At 44.6% G+C, this 14618-nt stretch overlaps 1 protein-coding gene across 6 annotated transcripts in view; it reads right to left on the bottom strand.

Moving 5' to 3' along the window:
- The window catches only part of Cemip (cell migration inducing hyaluronidase 1), a 168308-nt gene that overhangs the window by 5438 nt on the left and 148252 nt on the right, over positions 1-14618 (bottom strand). For all 6 annotated transcript variants that reach the window (XM_078051093.1, XM_078051096.1, XM_078051095.1 and 3 more), the window contains 5 exons: positions 11591-11802; positions 10567-10752; positions 5432-5636; positions 5173-5259; positions 3925-4082 (listed from right to left, as the gene is read on the bottom strand). In XM_078051093.1, the coding sequence (XP_077907219.1) occupies positions 3925-4082; positions 5173-5259; positions 5432-5636; positions 10567-10752; positions 11591-11802 (848 nt within the window). The remainder of the gene's footprint in view (positions 1-3924; positions 4083-5172; positions 5260-5431; positions 5637-10566; positions 10753-11590; positions 11803-14618) is intronic.

Genomic DNA, 14618 nt, shown 5'->3' with positions numbered 1-14618 from the left:
GAGTATGCATGTGGAGCTCAGCATCTGCGGCTGCTCCACCAGCACCTATGCCAGAGCTGGGCTCATAGTGGGACTGAATATGCATTTATTTTCATTTGATTGTTCTCCACCCTGTTTGGAGAGAACCAGATAGAAATATGGTGATGGAGAAAGTCAGAACAGGTAGAAGAAGCAAAAAGGGAATGAGAAAGAGGGAAGCATGGGAAGAGGAGGGGAGCATCTGTCAAGTATAAAACCAATCAGAGTTCCAAAATACTGGAGTCTTGGGGACCAGCTGCATCAGCATTACCTGGGAGCTCACTAGAATGCCACAATCCACTCCCAGCTGACCATTAGGCCCCAAATCTGCATTTGAACAAGATCTCCAGAAGACTATGTGCACTTAGGTCAAGAATCCCTGTGCTAAGATTTATCCTGGAACCCATGTTTCTTTTGGTGCCTTTAAAAAAATTATTATTAAGTTTTAGGTGAACACAATATCTTTATTTTACATTTATGTGGTGCTGAGGATTGAACCCAGTGCCTCATGCATGCTAGGTGAGCACTCTACCACTGAGCCACAACCCCAGCCCTCTCTTTTGGTGCCTTCTTTGCATGGTTGTAGGCTTTATGTGGTCCAGAGCTACCCTCTTCTGAGCTGCAGGAAGAGTGTGACCTAGTCTGAGATCTTTCTGGAAAGATCACTGTGTAGTTGCCACATACTCAGATTGACCTCTTATGCTCATGTCACTTCCCTCTCTTTTTTTTAATATTTATTTTCTAGTTGTCTTTGGATATAATACCTTTATTTTATTTATTTTTATGTGGTGCTGAGGATGGAACCCAGAGCCTCACACATGCTAGAGCCTCACACTCTTCTGCTGAGCCACAACCCCAGCCCAACTTCCCTTTCTTTTCAGAAAAGATTTGCTTCTGTTTTGCAAATGGTGACCTGGAATAAATAATTACAAAGTATCTGAGAGGACCTGCCAAAGGGGAACTGTGCCTGGGAAGGGCAGAGGACTGGAGCAATGGGTATGCCCAGCCTGAAGATCCCAACTTGTAAAAGTCCAACTCGGGAGCAAGGTGTCACTTCTTTCTGTTTTGGGTTGTACTTAGCCTCAAGTGCTAGAAAAACAGCCTCTATAGTGGGCAGGCTCAGACAAGGAAGTGAGCACCTCCTTCCAGAATAGAAAATAGGGCAAGAGATCTTTGGGGCTTCCAGCTCTCATCTCAAAGGAGTTCTTTAACCACAGACCACAGTCCAGACATGGAAAAACTGTATGGGATTTTGGAACCCGTTGTTACCCCCATTTGTGTCCCAGTGGGAACATAAAAAAGCTGTTGAAAGGCAAAGGATTTGTGTGTGATAAGATCAGATGAAAAGGGAGCAGAGGATGCCTTGGGCTTTTTAAGATGGCTGGTGAGGGAATCCCACGGGAATTGGTGCAGTGAGGCCCGTTAAAGAGAGAGAGCTCATCTCAAACACATCCTTGGCAATGGATGCAGGCTCTGTTCCCAGGAGAACATTTCCATGTTGTTTAATTTCAATACAAAAGCTAAGATCCCATGGCTGGGCTAAGATTTCCTGCTGGGGTGGGCTTGAAGGAAGGTTATGGAGGTGACCTGGGTTAGCTCACAGGAGAGGGACAGGGAGACAGGTTTTCTTACTACCTAATATCACTCAGAATCCATCCTGCCTGCCCAGGTCAGGAATCTCTGCCTCTATGTAATCTTCATGGCCTCTCAGCCCCTGCACCAGCCAACAGAGTCTCCAATCAGGTGGAAAGGCAGAGGCAGCTCCCAGAGCCATTCTTGGTATTTTTGTTGTAAGCAGCTGCCCTTTTCTTTCCCTGGGCCCCTGGGGCCAGTGGTGGCCCTGTGGATAGGGGAGAAAGGGTGGGGCAGGTCTACATTGGGCCTGCAGCCATAGGAGGGAAGGACCTATCTTGCTCCTGCTGCTTCCTAGGAGGTCCAAGAGGGGTCAATGGTACCTAATTCCTGCCTAGGTACCCAGCCCCAGCCCAGGGCCTGGCTCATACTAGCCACAGTGTCCCCCAGGGAGGGACTTGGGCTGCTGCACAGGCTGAAAAGATCCTATTATGCCATTTCAAACAAAGCAGTTTTGCATTTTCATATCTTATTACCAGCTTCTGACTCCTATTTCATCTTAAGAAAAAGTTCTCTGACCAAAAAAAAAGGCATAAATATGTCTGATCTCTAGATGATAAATGTATTTTTTCCCAAGTTGGTTATTCTTATCCTTCTGTATAAATCTGCACATGAAGAAGATGAAATACTAAAGAAATATCAGATGGGAGAATGGAGAAGGCATTATATGTGTTTAAGCAAAAATGTTATTCTTCATTATCTCAGTGTCCATTCTACCCAGTGCCCATCACAGAGCATCTGGGAAGTGTATTTGGTTTCATTCATATGCTACTGTGTGGTATGTACCACACTAATAACTTAGACTTTCCTCTAGGTTGGGACTCCTGAGTTACTTCCACACCTACCTAACTAACCAGGGCCTGTGAGATATGGCACCAGCAGCTCAAAGCCCATACTCTTGACAGACAACAGATGATTTTCCCATTCCTATGGTGAGTGAAACCAGGGGTTAACTACTGAGCTACATTTCTAGCCCTTTTTATTTCTTGAGACAGAGTCTCACTCAAACTTGCAGTCCTCCTGCCGCAGTCTTCCAAGTTGCTAGAATTATAGACAGGTGCCACCACGCCCATCTGTGAGTCATGTAGGGAACTTTTAGTTGGATTGGAGGAGACTGAGGAGGTGATAGGTGTGTTAGATGCAGAAGGTGGCAAGGAAGTACTGAACAATTGCTCAGTAGAGGACACAGGTGATCCACATTTAAGATGCTCAGAGCAGCAGCCAATATAGAAAATGGGGAGATAGGAAGAGGAAGGCCCATTAGGAGACTGTGCCCATGGTATTGGTGACCAACAAGGAAGGACTGGATAGACCAGTGGTAGAGGGGACTGTGGAGGGAACTGTTAGGGGATTGATAATCCAGGTGACATTGACAGGGTACTATGTTAGGAATGAAGAGAGAAACTGGAGGAATAAAAGAGTCAAATGCCAAGCTCAGATTGCAGATTGATGATGACAACGTAATCAAAACAGGGAAAACAGAAAGAATGGCTGGTTTGGAGATAAAAAAAATAGAAAGAGCCAGTGGGCAGATGCCTGTAAACCCCGGGACTCAGGAGGCCAAGGCAGGAGGAATACAAGTTCCAGGCCAGCTGGTGCAATTCAGCAAATCTGACACTCAAAATGAAACATAAAAAGCACTGGGGATGTAGCTTAGTGGTAGAGCATCCCTGGTTTAAAAATAATTTAAAAGGATGAGGGCTGGGGATATAGCTCAGCGGTAGAGCCCTTGCCTAGCATGCGTGTGTGAGGCTCCAAGTTTAATCCACAGCACCACAAAAAAAGGGAGGGAGAGAAAGAGAGAGAGAGAGAGAGAGAGAGAGAGAGAGAATTTAGTTCCATAGGGAATGTCCAGGTGGCAATCTCAAAGCAGTAGTTGGATAGAACATCTGGTGCTCAGGAAAGAGAGATCTAGGCTGGAGATACTCAGAAGCCACCAGCATTTGGACCTTATTGAAGGTGTGGGAGGGGATGAGATCATCATGGGAGAGTGTGTAGTAATGGGGAAGGACAGGCAGCCTTCCCATTTGTAAGGGGGCAGGCCTGTCCTCCTCAGCCTGACCTACATTCCAACAACTCTGGCTTCAACATGAGCATTCACAGGCATGATGCTTTCCCAATCCAGCACCAGTGATCTGTGGGCCGACTGTCAGGACTCTCTGAGCTTTTCCAGACTGGGAACCATAATGAAAGGCTCAGTAAGAGGGATGGGGCCCCAGTCCATGGGTATGTTGTGCCACTAAAACAGTTTCAGAACCAGAGACATGGACTTACTTGTCAGGAAATGTTGCAACGTAGTTGAAAAGCTGCCATGGAATGCCCTGCAGGATGGAGTTCCTGAAGCTCATGTGGCTCACCACGTGTCCTTGGCTCCCATCAATTACCACCACCTGGATGCCATCTTCCGAGCTAGGGTACTTCTTCCCATCCACCTGCAGAGCCAGAGCAATATGGGTTTGAGGTGGGACCCTGAAAGCAGCCAATACCTGGAGCGCTCCTGCCTGGGGGCTTCCCATGCAAACCCTGAAGACAGATGTTGCCTATGTGGTTATTCAAGCCTTAAACCTCCTTAATTCCCTAGAGCCTTCTGTAGTGGGTTCAACAGTGGTCCTCAAGTGATAGGTCCACCTGGAGTTTGTGAAAGTGACCTTATATAGAAAATAGTGTCTTTCAAGACAGGTACAGTGGTTCATGCTGTAATTCCAGCCACTTGTGAGGCTGGGGCATGAGGATTGCAAGTTTGAGGCTAGCCTTAGCAATTTAGCAAGACCTGTCCCCAAATGAAAAATAAAAAGGGCTAGGGATAGGGTGAAGTACTCCTGAGTTTAATCCCCAGTATCAAGAGGAGAAAAAAAGAAATAGTGTCTTTGTAGATGTATTAATTACATACACACACAACTTAGTATTAAAGATCTCAGGATGAAATTAATATCTAGGATTTCTAGGGTGGGTCCTTAATCCAATGATAGGTGTCCTTACTTTATTTTATATTATGTTATTATTATTTTGGTACTAGGGATTGAATCCAAAGGCACTTTACCACTGGCTACATCCCCAGTCATTTTTTATGTTTTATTTTGAGACAGGATTTCACTAAATTGCACAGACTGGCCTTGAGCTTGCCATCCTTCTGCCTCAGCCTCCCAAATTGCTAGGATTATAGGTGAGCACCACTGTACCCAGTGATAAGGTGCCTTTATAAAGGCACAGCAGGATGTGAGACTCAGACACCCAGGACAGAAAGTCTTGTGAAGACAGGGCAGAAGTTGGAATGATGTGCCTGTGAACCAAGGTTTGCCAAGGATCAGCAGCAGCACCGGACAGCATTTCCTTCAGCACCTCCAGAAGAAGCCAGCCCTTTCTAAGATTTCATACTTCTGACCTCCAGGACTTCGAGAGAGTAATTTGCTTTGCCTTAAGCTGCATGGGTCATGATAACTTGAAAATTTCAACAGCCCTAGGAAATGACATACTGCCTTTCATGGAGCTAATGAGGACCCCATAGGGATCAGCACTGCTTACTTCAATATAAGCAAAGTCGTTCCGAAGGTGGAAGAAGTGCTGCTTGGAACTTTCCATCTTCACCTCCAAAAAGTGGTCTTTTGTCTTCTGGAATACAAATACAACCCAAGGTGTTATCAGATCTGAGTAGTTGTTCCCTCAGTGACCGCTGACCCCACAACAGGAAACAGTTCCTGGAGCAGGACAGATGTCTAGAGTAGACCCTGACTGAGTTTGGGCCCACAGAGACAGAGGGTCCAGGCTGTCTTCCGCCACTCACCAGTTGAGCACCAAGAAGCTTCCTGGGCAGGGGCACGTCCACTACAGCCCTCTCTGCAAATCTGGGGTAGGCAGTGGCTGTGCAGTCACTCACACCTGCATTCTTGGGGATCAGAGCTTTGATCTTTATTCTCTCACAGCCTTTCATGGAGCAGAAGGCAAATTTGTCCCTCTCGTTCTGGGCTTTGAGCTTCAGGAACAGCAGCCTGCATATGGGAGGTATCACAGATGTTCATGTGGGACCTTCAGTACCTCCTCCCTACCCACAACATTTACCATGTCCTTGTCCCTGGGGTGAGACCTGGTTGGCCTTACAAAACAGACCTATGACTGCCAAATGATCATACTCAGTTGAAGAAATAAAAAGCAGATACATTGAAGAAAAACTTGATAATGAGCAAGGCACAAAGGCTCATGCCTGTAATCCCAGCTACTCAGGAAGCTGGGATGAGCAGGAAACAAGATGATCTCAAGTTCAAAGTCAGCCTCGAAAACTTAGAGAGACCCAGTCTCAAAATAAGAAATAAAAAGGTCTGGGAATGTACCTCAGTGATAGAACACCCCTGGGTGCTTATACTGAAACAAAAAAAAAAAAAAAAAGGAAAGAAAAAGAAACTAATAATGATGGCTATTATAGCATGCTGTATGCCATGCACATATTATAAGTTGATAAATGATCTTATTTAATCCTCAACCCTGTCCAATGGGTTCTGTTATCATCCAGACTTCCCAGAGGAGGAAACTGGCCCTGAGAAGTGAAGTGACTTGCCTAGGACCACATAGCTGGGGAGTGACAGAACTGGAATTTTCCATTTCATCATTGTGTGTTATGAGGAAATGCTATCTCTCTTTCTAACACTCTTTTTTTTCCAAACCATAACTTATTCCAAAAATTATTTTAGAATTTATTTAAAATAATAATTATTGTAAAGGAAGCTGGCCCAATATTACAGGGAGTCAGATTATGGCTAAGCCACATACTAACTTGGGATTCATTATCATTGTGCTTTTAGCTCAGAAAAATGCTTCCAGGCTGAGTCCCACATCAAAAGATGTGGTGTGGACACCCAGCACACAACTCTCTGCCGATTTCACTCTCTCTGAGACACTAAGTCCTAAGCTTGGGTTGTTCCATGATGTGCTCCCATCCCTCATCACACCATAGCTGGTCAGACGAGGGCACACAATGGACTTGCAGAGCAGCTGCTTATTAGCTACCTGATAACCAAGAAGAGTTTCTTCTTGTGAATTAGAATTAAAAGACCCAGTGGGTCTTTTAACTACTAGTTGGTCCAAACTGAAAGTCCACTGGGACTGTGGCTGAGGTAGCCATCTTGTGCCATGTGCCTCCTGAGTAATCTGGAGAGGAAGGCTTGAGGCAAGAAGCAGATACAGAGGCTAAGCATGTGTGTGGGGGGAAAGTGCATGTATGAGAATGTGAGAAGGAGCCTTGATTTCCTCTCAGTGGGACCTCCATCTTCTAACACATTTTTTAATTGGTGCATTATAGTTGTATATGATGATGGGATTTGTTGTTATACATTCATTCGAACACACAATATAAGAATATAATTTGGCCAATATAATTCCCCAGCACATCCACCCTCCTACTCGCTGGTGTTCTTCATTTGACTTGAGCTCACTGAGTGGCTTCATGATTCTAGACATTAACATCAATAAACTTTGTTTCTTGCATTAAGCGATCCCTGAATAAAACAGAACCAGTGGCTATAGAGGTCTCAAGCTGGTGGGCTGAGAGTAGAGTCTGGACAGTATGCATTCCCTGCTCTGTCAGAAGGGAAGCTGAGGAGGCGGGGAAAGTTTCCTTTAAGGAGTTTAGGAGGAGGGCAGCTCAGGCTTCTCATGGTCACATCTTTTTTTTTTTTTTTTTTTGTGGTGCTAGGGATTGATCCCAGGGCCTATAAAGCAAGCACTCTACCAACTGAGCTATATCCCCAGCCCTCCCATGGTCACATCCTGCTGGGGCTCTCACACACCTCTGGAAACCATACCAGGGAACCAAGGGGCAGAAGTGGGATTGGCTCCCAGCTTTTGCACAAGATTTAGCAGCATTCAGAATACAGTAGATTGCCAGAATACAGCAGATTATCTGTTGTCAAAATATAACAGGGGATAAATGGCTACATTGTTGCCAGAATACAGTAGATTATCTGAACTGGGAGGGACCTATAAGACCATCTAGCCCATGCTCCTTATTTTAAAGACTGCATTTGCCTTCCCTTATCCTGGATTGCAACTTGGATGTAATCTAGTTGGCAGACCTGAGCTGCAAGGCCCTGGGGGGCATAGAAGGAGCATGAACCCTGATGACAGTAAGCCCCTGGCCATGATCAGGTGATATCCATGGTACTTTCAGTACTAGGCTTGCTTATAATTTAGTAATAGCCCACTTAGGTGGCATCTAGCAAACTCAGTTGTTCAGAACACAGCTAAAATCACTTGAGTATTTTCTTAATCTTTAAAAACAGACAATCCACAGCATATATACTTCATACTTTGGAATCTCCTCATTTTTAGCCTACTTATTTTAATTTCATCCCTAATTATAACAAGCTAGTAACCAACCCATGATAGATTAGAAGATAGCTACTGAGAGTAGGTGCTCTGAATCTAGTAAGAAATAAAGAAGTTAGAAGGCAGAAAGATTAAACATAGTCCCAGGCATGAAAAAAAGTCCAAGAATTTGAACCCTTCCTCATAGGAAATACGTCTCATTTTACCCATCTTATAGTCCCCAGGGACATCACTGATTTAAAGCATCATTTAATAAACAGTAGGCAAAATGATACTCTTAGCTACCCAAAACAAGGTTAAATTATGCAGTAAAACCTGCCTAAAGGTGATAAGGGGACAAATCATAGATTTTAAAAACCTATAGTTTTTGATCAGGAGCTACAGATGTGGCTCCGTGGTAGAGTGTGTCAGAAGCCATCCATGACCCATATGTGAACTGTGCATGAACTCAAATGATGTTGAGGCCATTAGGTAGGAAAGCCTGGTATCGAGAACTCCCAGCAGCAACCCTGCTGGTTTGAGAAGCCTAGTTTATGTGGCTTCCTACCCAGCTCCATCACAAGTCAGCATAGCATCAGAGATGGTGTGACCCACTAGAGCCACACCGCCTCTTGGAGATGGGTGTGGCCTGCCAAAATGCCAGTCAACCTGTTTACTGCAAGACCCCTGCCACACCAGAGAAGCAAGACTCCTCCAGCTGAAATCTTATCCCTGCCTTTGATATACTCCTTCTATCAGGACTAGAAGACCTAACAGATGCTCTGCTTCATCTAATTTCTAGCTCTATCTCTATTTCTTACTAATTATTTCAGACTTTTTTCTTCCCAGGCAACTCACATCTCCTGAGCATGAACCTACCCTGGCAGGGTGCTAGTCATCCCACAATAAGAGTGCTTGCCTAGATTTCATGAGGCCTTGGGTTCCATCTCCAACACCAAAAAACCCAAATAACTCCAAAAGTTTGGATCAAAGACGTTTGATTCATTTAGTGGCAGTTTCCACTGGAAAAAAAATTCACATCTTTGGGGCATCTCATTTTCCACAATCTTAAAAGAAGAAGAAAATATGCATGGATGATGTCACAGGGACTCACTGACATTTGTTGTTTTAATGATAATACTTTCCGCTGGTGTGTGTGGGATATCTAATTCCTCCTCCTCTAGCTTTTATATACAGGAATTTTTTTAGATACTCCTGGACCCATCCTTTGTCCACTTCTCATCTGATTGATGGGTCTGGGGCATATGGTTTGCCCCATCTACCCTTCTATACCCTAAATTTTGGGGGCTGGGCCTGTGATTGTGTGGTACTGGCCCAGCCAGGTGGCTAAAACTGGGGACAGTGTTGGGAAGCTCTGTCCTCCAGTAGCTTCATCATCAGTAGAACAACTGAACAACTGAAGTGTCCTCTTCACCTGCTATCCAGTCTACCCCACAGTTGCTTTGGAACTTATGCAGGAAAAGGGGGCATTATTTATTGTTTCTCAACCCCAACATTGTCCTTGTACTTCTGACCTTTAAAATTTAATTTAATTTCCCCTTCATTGAATGGATAGCTCTCTTAAAAAAAAAAAAAACACAACATCTGGTTTCTATTTACTTCTCATGGACTTTAAAATAAGAATAGAAAAATGGGCCAGGTGCAGTGGTTGGCACCTGTAATCCCAGCAACACAAGAGGCTGAGGTAGGAAGATTGCAAATTCAAGGCCAGTCTTGACAATTTAGCAAGACTGAAATTAAAAGGGCTGGGGTTGGGGATGTCGCTAAGTGTTGGATAACCCCTAGGTTCAATCCCTAATACCCTCCTCCCACAAAAGAGAATAGAAAAATGTCCATAAATGACCTTTTTACCCTGACTTGAGGGTTTCCGATCATCAGCTTCATCACTTTGAAGATGTATTGACATTCTTATGTCACTAATCTAAATTTCCATTTAAGGAAAGGGACCAAATAGCTCCCTTGTTGCCATGAACAGATACTGTTTCCATCATACCTCTGCTAAATAGAATCTAGGGTAGTTTAATAAAAGACTGAGGGACTTTGGATACAGATGGTTGTAGGTTCAAATCCAGCCATGTTTGTGCTGAGGTCTTGGAGTAAGTTACACCTATTTTTTTTGTGTCTTCTTTGCCCATCTATAAATTAGGTGTAATGTCATTTGTCGTGACTGGGTGTTTTTTTTTTTTTTTTTTAGAATAATGCACAATTTTGTTTTTATTTTTAATTCGTATTTGATGCCTTCACTTTTTTTATGGGGGGGTGGATAAATTCCCTACAATCCACAGGTATATTTAATAGAGTATTTAGTTCTTTCCTAGACTTGACAGCTTTAGAAATATGTGCATGATACAGTCAGCCTTAGGATCAAAGCATATAGGAAGGGCTGGGGATATAGCTCAGTTGGTAGAGTGCTTGCCTCACATGCACAAGGCCCTGGGTTCAACCCCCAGCATCAAAAAAAAAAAAAAAAAAAAAAAGCATATAGGAAAGTGTTCTGCATTAGCTGGCATTTACTATCTGGTTGTTTTTAGGATTATGGAAGGGCCAGGGGGACAAAAGGAGAACAAGTCACTTCCCCACAGGCAGTGGGAGCCTCCTTACCCTGAGTCCTCATCCCAGTAGTAGTGGCTTCTGCCAGGATAGCTCTGCTCCACTTTGTCCATCTGCAAGGTCCTCACAAAGGTGCCCGTCTTAGATGTTTGCTTCAGCAGGCGATTATGAACATCCGAGAGAATGGAAAATGTGGTGCCTCGTGGGTAGCAGAGCCCCACTCGAATCCAGTCGCCCCTAGGACCAGAAGTAGAATCAGTTCCAAGCAAAGATGTCCAGGCCCTAGGGACCCTCCAAGAGACACCAAAGAATTTTTATATGGGAAATATTGAGAAGATCTTGCTGTTGGTAATGGGTAATGACTGAGTCCCTGAGTGCTCAAGAGGAGAGGGAGAGGTTGCAGCTTCCAATGAGCATGAAGGCCTACTGGAGTAGGCTGGCTGTGGGCTCCAAGGCCTGTGCTGGGGGTGCTCCCTATGGAACTTTGGTTGGGAAAGGCATTCTTTCAACTGGACCACGGTTCAAAGCACAGGACCTGAGGGATCTAGGTTCATCCCCTTCCTGGTCAGGACCGTAGGGCCCATTTTATCTCTAGGTCTCATTTTCTGCATCAGATAAATATCTGTCTTACAAGGGTAGTGTGACAAGCAAATAATACACAAAGAAAACACTTGAACTTAAACACAAAAAAGAGGATCCAGATGCCCTTGGCCTAGTCAATTTCCCTCACAGATCTTCATTTCCCTCTCTGTGAATCAGCAACAGTAATATCCATTTTTGCCATTTCTTGAGTGGTTGGTAATTGCAGATGCTGGGTGACATACCTGTTACACATTTATTATCTTACTTCTTCTCTGAATTCTGGTGAGGTCATACAATCCCCACCCCACAAAGGTGAAGGAACTAAGGTTAGATGTCTTTCCAAGGTCACCCATGCTGAGTGGGGGCTCAACCTGTTTTTAACTCCTGAAGGATCTGAACCCTCCAATGCCTCCTGCAGGGATCACATTGGCTTAGCCTTGTCATCACTGTCTTGTGCTCAGCTGGCGCAGCCATCCCCAGGTCACCCACTCACTTGTTGAAATTGATGAGCCAGATGGCCAGCTCAGCAGGTGCCGTCTGGTCCCAGTGGATGGTGTAGCCCTTCTGCAATGTAATGACTGGCTGATACTGCTGGTAATGGGTGCTCCTGGTGAGGGCCCCCTCCAGGTAAAGAGGATGGGTAGGGAAGTCATTCTTGATGATCTTCATTCTCAGGTTGCTGGTCTTGTAGGCCTGAATGTACATCTTTTAAAACCCAAAAAGGAAATGCACAAGGAGGCGATTACAAGGGATTATTCCAAGAGCAGCGTCTGGTTAACATCTGACTAAAGACAGAAGTTTCAAAAGCACTTTCTCTTTACAGAGCCCTTTTTAGAAGGCTTGAATGAAAGGAAGGCCAAATAAGGGGACGTCTCTTTCTGCTGGTGGATGTAGCCCTAGCAGGACTGTATAATCCAGCTAATGCTTTCTGTGCATCTTTAAAAAAAGTACTCTGTTAAGTAGCACTTGGGGAGAGTTTGCTTAGTATTCAGATGACGTATTCTGGTAAAATGAAGGACATGTGGAAGGAGAAATAAGGGCAAAAAGACTTTTCTAATTCTATTGAAAATGCAACTGATGCTTAATTGACCATTGCTCTGACTGCATTTGAGTGTGTACCTGGGTATGTTGCCCTACTTCTACCTCTGACTCTAGTGTCTGTCCCTTGTGGTCAGCCCATGTGCACAGGATGAGTGCATGGTGTCTCATTCAGAGAAAAACATTGAAAGCAATACTACCAGCCACTGAATCCCAGGGACCAGTCTTCATTTAAAACATTGTCCTGTTTTATGTTAAGTCCCATATTTTTGGTGTGGCATCCATTTTGGTTTAAATCTGGAATGTCCCACAAAAGCTCATGTGTTGAAGTCTTGGTCTCCAATGCAGATGTGTTCAGAATTGAAACTTTGGGGGAAGTGATTGGATCATGAGGGCTCTGATCTCATCATTGGATTGATGGGTTCATAATTGAAGGGACTATTGGGAGGTGGTGGAAAATGTAGGAATGGGGCCTCACTGGAGGAAGTAGATCACTGGAGGCATGCTTTGGAAAGGTATTTCTTGGCATGCTTTGGAAAGGTATTTCTTGTCCCCAGGCCCTTTTCCCCTGCTTCCTGTGTGTCACAATGTGAGTAACTTTCCTCTGCTACACTCTTCTGCTATTATGTTCTGCTTCGTCTCAGGCCCAGAGCAATGAAGCCGAACAACCATGGACTGAAAAATGAGCCAAAATAAACCTTTCCACTTTTTAAGTTTTTTCTCAGGTATTTTGTCACAGTGACAAAAAGTTGACTAACAACCTGTAAAGCTGTGGCTAAAAGAGACCATCACACAATGTATAATAAAGTTATGCCTTTGGAAAGAAAGGGTTATTTTCCCCTCTAGTTTTTATCACAGACAAAGATAGAGAAATTCCAACCCTGCCCACCCTAGACTTGCTATGGACATCAAAAGGTAAAAGGTCTATTAAATATTTTTGTTTATTTGTGGTTCTGAGGATTAAACTCAGGGCCTTATGCATGTTAGGTTAGTGCTCTACCATTGAGCTGCATCCCCAGCCCTTTTTGTTTTCTTATTTTGAGACAAGCCCTTGCTAAATTGCCTGGGCTGGCCTCAAATTTGTGATCCTCCTGCCTCAGCCTTCCAAGTAGCTAGGATTACAGGCATGTACCACCATGCTTAGCTGTTAAAGCACGTTCTAAGCTATAACACAAAGGGGGGAGGAAGATTATTAGTAATAATCATCCAATAGCCAGTTATGATAACCCAGCAACCTCTGATAATCAGCCCTTTTCTACAGAAGATAAGCAATGTATCAGAAAGAGAGGGAGGGAAGGAAAAGGAAGGCCTCACATAGGATACCAAGTCTTTTTTTTTTCCCCCAGTCCTGGGAATTTAACCCAGGGGTGCTCTACCACTGAGCTATATCTTTTGCCCTTTTCACATTTTATTTTGAGACAGTCTTGCTAAGTTGCTGAGGCTAGCTTTGAACTTGTGATTCTCCTGCCTCAGCCTTTCAAGTGGCTAGGATTACAGTTGAGTGCTACAGTGCCTAGCACAATACCAAGTCTTAGCACAGTGATGCTGTATCTTGCCAAGAGTATGGATACATGGTTGGAGGATTTGGTCATCCTTCAATTTTCCAAGCCATGATTTCCATCGATCAGCTCCTCTCTGACTCTACCTTCCTTCTTATCCTCCTTAGATCAGCCCATCAACCACTCATTCCCATTAGCATCCCCTTGACAGCAGAATCCTTGCCCTGGATCATTCCACCTCTTCTCCCAGGGCTCTTGAGCACAGCTGAGAAAACCCCTTGGCCTGGGAGAGAGGTGCCTCTCAAATGCACCAGCTCTGATCTCCACCGGGTTTTCAACACCACCAGGCGCTCCTGCCCCATGACTCTTGCCAACATTTTCCAAGCTCTTCAGCAGCTCTTCCACATCCCTCTTCTGCATCTTTATCATTCTCTGCAGGCCATCCTCCTTAGGCCCACTCCCTAAATTCTCAACACATGATATCACTGTCTCCTGCAGAAAGAGACACTCTCCTTCCTGCCCCTGCCCCCTGCCTTTGCTTTCCTCTGGTCCCTCCTCTTGCTAATGCTAGCCCCTCCCACCTTTGGTACCCTCTTCCTCAGCTGCACCCTGTGCCTACTTTGCCTCTGTGATGCTTTCCCCTCAGCCTGGCACTAACTCCCTCTGCTATCTCTCTTTACTTCCCAAACTGCATTTAGCTGTACTCTAATGCCCCAATTCTTGACACCTGGCAATAAAAATGCTGGCCTTATAAGGAGGAGCCATGAGACAGCTCCTTCATTCATACACATCTACTTCCCCCCTAGACCATTCACTGTGCTTCCCCTCTTCATCTGAGAAATCTTCATTTTCTCAGGGTTCCCTCTTTTTGCACTCATCAGTCATTCGTCTAAATAATGGCAGTAATAATACCACAATAATGGCTAACTCATACTTATGGTCCTGCCCCATTCCTGGTGCTATCCAGACCTGCATTGTCCCCTA

This window comes from Ictidomys tridecemlineatus, chromosome 5, assembly GCF_052094955.1.
Source record: "Ictidomys tridecemlineatus isolate mIctTri1 chromosome 5, mIctTri1.hap1, whole genome shotgun sequence".
Lineage (NCBI taxonomy): Eukaryota > Metazoa > Chordata > Mammalia > Rodentia > Sciuridae > Ictidomys > Ictidomys tridecemlineatus.
The sequence above is the reverse complement of the archived record's forward strand: the minus strand, read 5'-3'. Positions and strand labels throughout refer to the sequence as shown.